General features: G+C 50.3%; 1 protein-coding gene across 3 annotated transcripts in view; it reads right to left on the reverse strand.

The window, feature by feature from the left end:
* The window catches only part of PNLDC1 (PARN like ribonuclease domain containing exonuclease 1), a 27,027-nt gene that overhangs the window by 4,752 nt on the left and 17,761 nt on the right, over positions 1-4,514 (reverse strand). For all 3 annotated transcript variants that reach the window (XM_017853504.1, XM_017853503.1, XM_017853502.1), the window contains 2 exons: positions 2,721-2,776; positions 86-150 (listed from right to left, as the gene is read on the reverse strand). In XM_017853504.1, the coding sequence (XP_017708993.1) occupies positions 86-150; positions 2,721-2,776 (121 nt within the window). The remainder of the gene's footprint in view (positions 1-85; positions 151-2,720; positions 2,777-4,514) is intronic.

The following is a 4,514-nucleotide window of genomic DNA, read 5'->3' on the forward strand; positions in this document are numbered from 1 at the left end:
GGGGGAACCAGGGTCAAGGACAAGCTCAGCTGAGCACCTCAGCACTCTGCCGACCGTGCAAGGAGTGTGGCTCATGAGAACGTACCGTATTTCTCACACCTGCTTGCGTGAACAATCTCTGGTCCAGAATTCTTGGTGGGATTCAAGTCACTATTAGAAGAGAAAAACAGAATAAAAAACAATTTGCTGAAAGTAATCCCTTGTTTTCCCCCTCAGTCCCTTAAGTTAATATAAATTTTGTAAATGTACTGGGGACATATCTTTAAGGTGCACATCTAGGCATGGACAAGTAAGGTCTTGGTAACTGGGCAACAGGAAAGGGGAAAGAAGAACGGTGCAGGAGGGGCATTTATCAAATGCTTGCCTTGAGCCCAGGCACCAAGACAGACAAGACAGTCTCTGTCCTCCGGAGCTGTCCAGTGGCCTGTCTAGTGACAACTACAGAGACAATTACGCCTGTCTCTTGTAAACGCAAGGCCTGAGGCATGACAGCCATGCCAGGACCCTGCAGGCTTCCGGAAGCGGACAGCACTCATGGAGAGTCCCAAACCACAGGAACCAACGGGGTTCAAGGAATGGGAAGATGGCAGGCATTTCGAGCAGGCAAAGGCAGTGAGGAAAAGGAGGTCTGACCCCAAGAGCTGTGAGGTGAGAAGTGGGGCGGAAGCTTCCGTGTGAAGGGAGGGCCAGAGGGTGGGGAAGAGCCCCTACCACCGACAGGGACTTCAGAAGCCACAGAAAGACTCTGACCAGAAAAAACAGCCCATTCAAATTCACATTCTAGATCATCATTCAAGGGGTGGTGTGGGGTATGAAGAGGGCAGGCCACAAGGCTGGGGCTACTACCACAGTTCCATGGTTGGAACGAAAAGATAATAATCCTGAGAATGCAGAGAAAGGAGAGGTTTGAGAGATTTACAGGGTCCAGTCCATAAAACTCCATTCAATAGACAACTCAGCTCTGTGACCCCTTCTAGGTCTTGGCTCCGGGACCTGGGTGAATAGAGACGGCGTATGACAAGGAAACCTTGACTTCACTGGTTTTCAATAAGATGTTCTTAGCCAGGCGCGGTGGCTCAAGCCTGTAATCCCAGCACTTTGGGAGGCCGAGACGGGCGGATCACGAGGTCAGGAGATCGAGACCATCCTGGCTAACACGGTGAAACCTCGTCTCTACTAAAATACAAAACTAGCCGGGCGAGGTGGCGGGCGCCTGTAGTCCCAACTACTCGGGAGGCTGAGGCAGGAGAATGGCGTAAATCCGGGAGGCGGAGCTTGCAGTGAGCTGAGATCCAGCCACTGCACTCCAGCCCGGGCGACAGAGCAAGACTCCGCCTCAAAAAAAAAAAAAAAAAGATGTTCTGGAACCTCATGCGCTTAGCCTCCCGGAGCCCTAATGTCCCCATCTGTCAAACAGGCATCGTCGCCGTGGGTGTGGCCTGAGCTGTCTGTTAGGATCGGGATAGTTGTCAACAGCAGTAGCTAAGATTCGACAGACCTGGACTCCATGCAAGGGGCTAAGTCCTTTCACATCTACGAACTCATTTAATCCTCACGACAACCTTGGAGTGACACATGCTTTTCTCATCTCACAGATGGTTAAACTGAGGCACAGAGAGATTGAGTAATTCTCTCAAGGTCACTCACAAAACCAGTGAGTGGCAAAGCTGTGATTTATACCCAGGAAGTCTGGAATCAGAGCCTGTGCATTTACAACAAAACTCCCTCTCCCCTTCACCCTCTCATGCATACACAGCCCCCAGTATCACGCCTGGTACCATCAAGACTTCCAAGTTTCCAGGCACTGCAGTGTGTTTGAGGGACAGACAGGAGTGTCAGGATGAAGGTGCCCGTAAGTCATGCAGGGTGGGAACATCAAGAAGACAGCTGTAAACACAGTGTCCTAGATGCTGAGGTCTGGACTGCAGCCACACACAGGTGCTGGGAGTTGAAGCCCAGCGGGTGGACGAGGCCACACGGGAGCCTGGGAATGAGCAGCAAAAGGGCTGAGGAGGGGCCCTTGAGAGAAAACTTAGGAGACAGGTAGAGAACATGAACCACAAGGAACGGGTTTAAAAAAATCGCACACGCACATCCAGAAGAGGGTGCCACCCCTGTTCCAAACGCCTCTCGTGCCTCGTCCTGCTGAGTGGGGACAGACCGGTGGCTCTGGGTGCCCCTGCAGAGAGAAGTGAAGGAGACAAGTCCCTGCCTGCCACAGGCTGTGGGGAAGAAGAGCACAGAGAGTTCAAGAGGTTTTGTTGTTAAGTTAGGAGAACACTTGTTGATGTGGAAGGAAATGAGAGGGAGACAAAAAGAGGTGGAGACACCCCAGGAAGGGGCAGGTAGGGATGGGGGAGCCACCGAGCAAGGGTGAAGATGACAAGTAGGCAGCTCCTCCTGCCTGGCCTCACACAGGGAAGGTGCCCCATTTGCTGGTGACGGGTGAGACAATGAAAAAGGGATGTGTACAACTGTTTGACAGGCAGGGGTTGAGAGATTTCCTGTCTCTGGCTTCTCTCTCTTTGGAAACTGAGGTAAGAGGGTCATAGGAGGAAGAGGGCCATGAAGCAGGAGGAGCTGGAGGAGACCAAGTCCCAAGCAGGCATCACTGTGAAAGGTGAGCGCGCCTAGAGAGCCCAAAGCCCTGTGGGGCACAGGGAGGCCGCCACAGCCGCAGACCCTGCTCCAGCAGCAGCTCCAGGAATGGCCGTCCTCACCTGTTCAGGACTTCATAGACTTCGGAAAGATTTGACACCCTCGGGAAATTCATCTCCTACAATGATGGAAAACAAACCAGAGGAAAACATTTGCGCTTTTGTTATTCTCTATTTCAGGCAGGACCAAATGGTTGTTAAAACAGCCTGGAAAATGCTTACTCCTACAACCTCCTCTTTCTCTTCAAATAGTGCAACTATCCTTACTCCTTAGTTAAGAGGTCAGGGTACCCCAGTATCCCTGGGTTTCCTAGAAGGGCTCCCAAAAACCCAGGCTAGGAAAAAAACTCTACACACACCATCTCCCTCAGAAGATGTCTTTTAAGAGATTATCTATAAACAAAGGAAAGCGAAGCACTAGGACAAAGACCAGGGACATACATGTAGAATACAGTCATTCTAAGGCCTCGAGGGCCTAGGGGCAATGCCTAGTTACTAAACCCTAAAAGTTCATAGTAGCTGGAAATATGCCAAGTACAAATAATAACAGCCTCTGGGCAGAGACAGACCACACACCCCACTCCCATCTGTGTGGCTCCCTTCCTGGATAATTCACTCTAAGGGATCACTCTAAGGCTTCACAACATTGATCTGATGCCCCCTTCTCTGTTCCTCAGTTGTTGGTTTTTTTTTTTCCCTTGAAACAGGGTCTCCCTGTTGCCCAGGCTGGAGGACAGTGGTGCAATCTCAGCTCACTGCAACTTCCGCCTCCCGGGCTTTAAGCGATCCTCCCACTTACGCTTCCCAAGTAGCCAGGACTACAGGCGTGCACCGACATGCCCCGCTAATTTTTGTACTTTTTGTAGAGATGGAGTTTCATGCCCCGCTAATTTTTGTACTTTTTGTAGAGATGGAGTTTCACCCACATTGCTCAGACTGGTCTCAAACTCCTGGGCTCAAGCTACTCACCCACCTCAGCCTCCCAAAATGCTGGGATTACAGGTGTGAGCCACTGTGCCTGGCTATTCTCAGTTTCATTTCTAAGCAGCATTCCAACCAGTTGGGTCTCTCTTCTCTACACGTGGTGCATAGCCTCGACCCCACAACAGAATCACCTGGGGAGCTTTAGAAATACCACCTGGCCTCACTCTAGGTCAGACAAGAAGCTGCCAGTGCAGCTATCAGCATTTTCAACTTCCCACGTGATTCTAACATGTTGTCAGGGCTGAGAACCCATGACTAGGGGACTCAATAAAGAAGAGGTTTTCTCAAGATTCTTCAGGAGGGAACCTCCTCCCCCTGTGCTCTGTACACATGTTGCAAATATTCCCAAGGCATGCATCAAGTTCTAAAATAAGTTGTTCTGTTGTCTGATCTAAACACAAAAACTCTATACAAATAAGTCAAAATGTGGAAACTGAAATGAGAGGAAGGGAATAAAAGTCATATATAAGCTAATACAATGACCCACAGGTGCCAAAATACAAAAGGCAACTGATACTGGTTTGAAGACAGAAAAGCATCCAGGAACAACTTTGAAGAACACAAGTGGCCAGCCGGGCGCGGTGGCTCACCCCTGTAATCCCAGCACTGTGGGAGGCCAAGGTGGGTGGATCATGAGGTCAGGAGATCGAGACCATCCTGGCTAACACGGTGAAACCCCGTCTTTACTAAAAATACAAAAAATTAGCAGAGCATGGTGGTGCGCACCTGTAATCCCAGCTCCTCAGGAGGCTGAGGCAGGAGAATCGCTTGAACAAGGGAGGCGGAGGTTGCGGTGAGCCAAGATCATGCCATTGCACTCCAGCCTGGGTGACAGAGCAAGACTCCCTCTCAAAAAAAAAAAAAAAAAAAAAA

The sequence above is a fragment of the Rhinopithecus bieti genome, unplaced genomic scaffold (genome assembly GCF_001698545.2).
Source record: "Rhinopithecus bieti isolate Rb0 unplaced genomic scaffold, ASM169854v2 scaffold_37503, whole genome shotgun sequence".
In the NCBI taxonomy this organism is placed as follows: domain Eukaryota; kingdom Metazoa; phylum Chordata; class Mammalia; order Primates; family Cercopithecidae; genus Rhinopithecus; species Rhinopithecus bieti.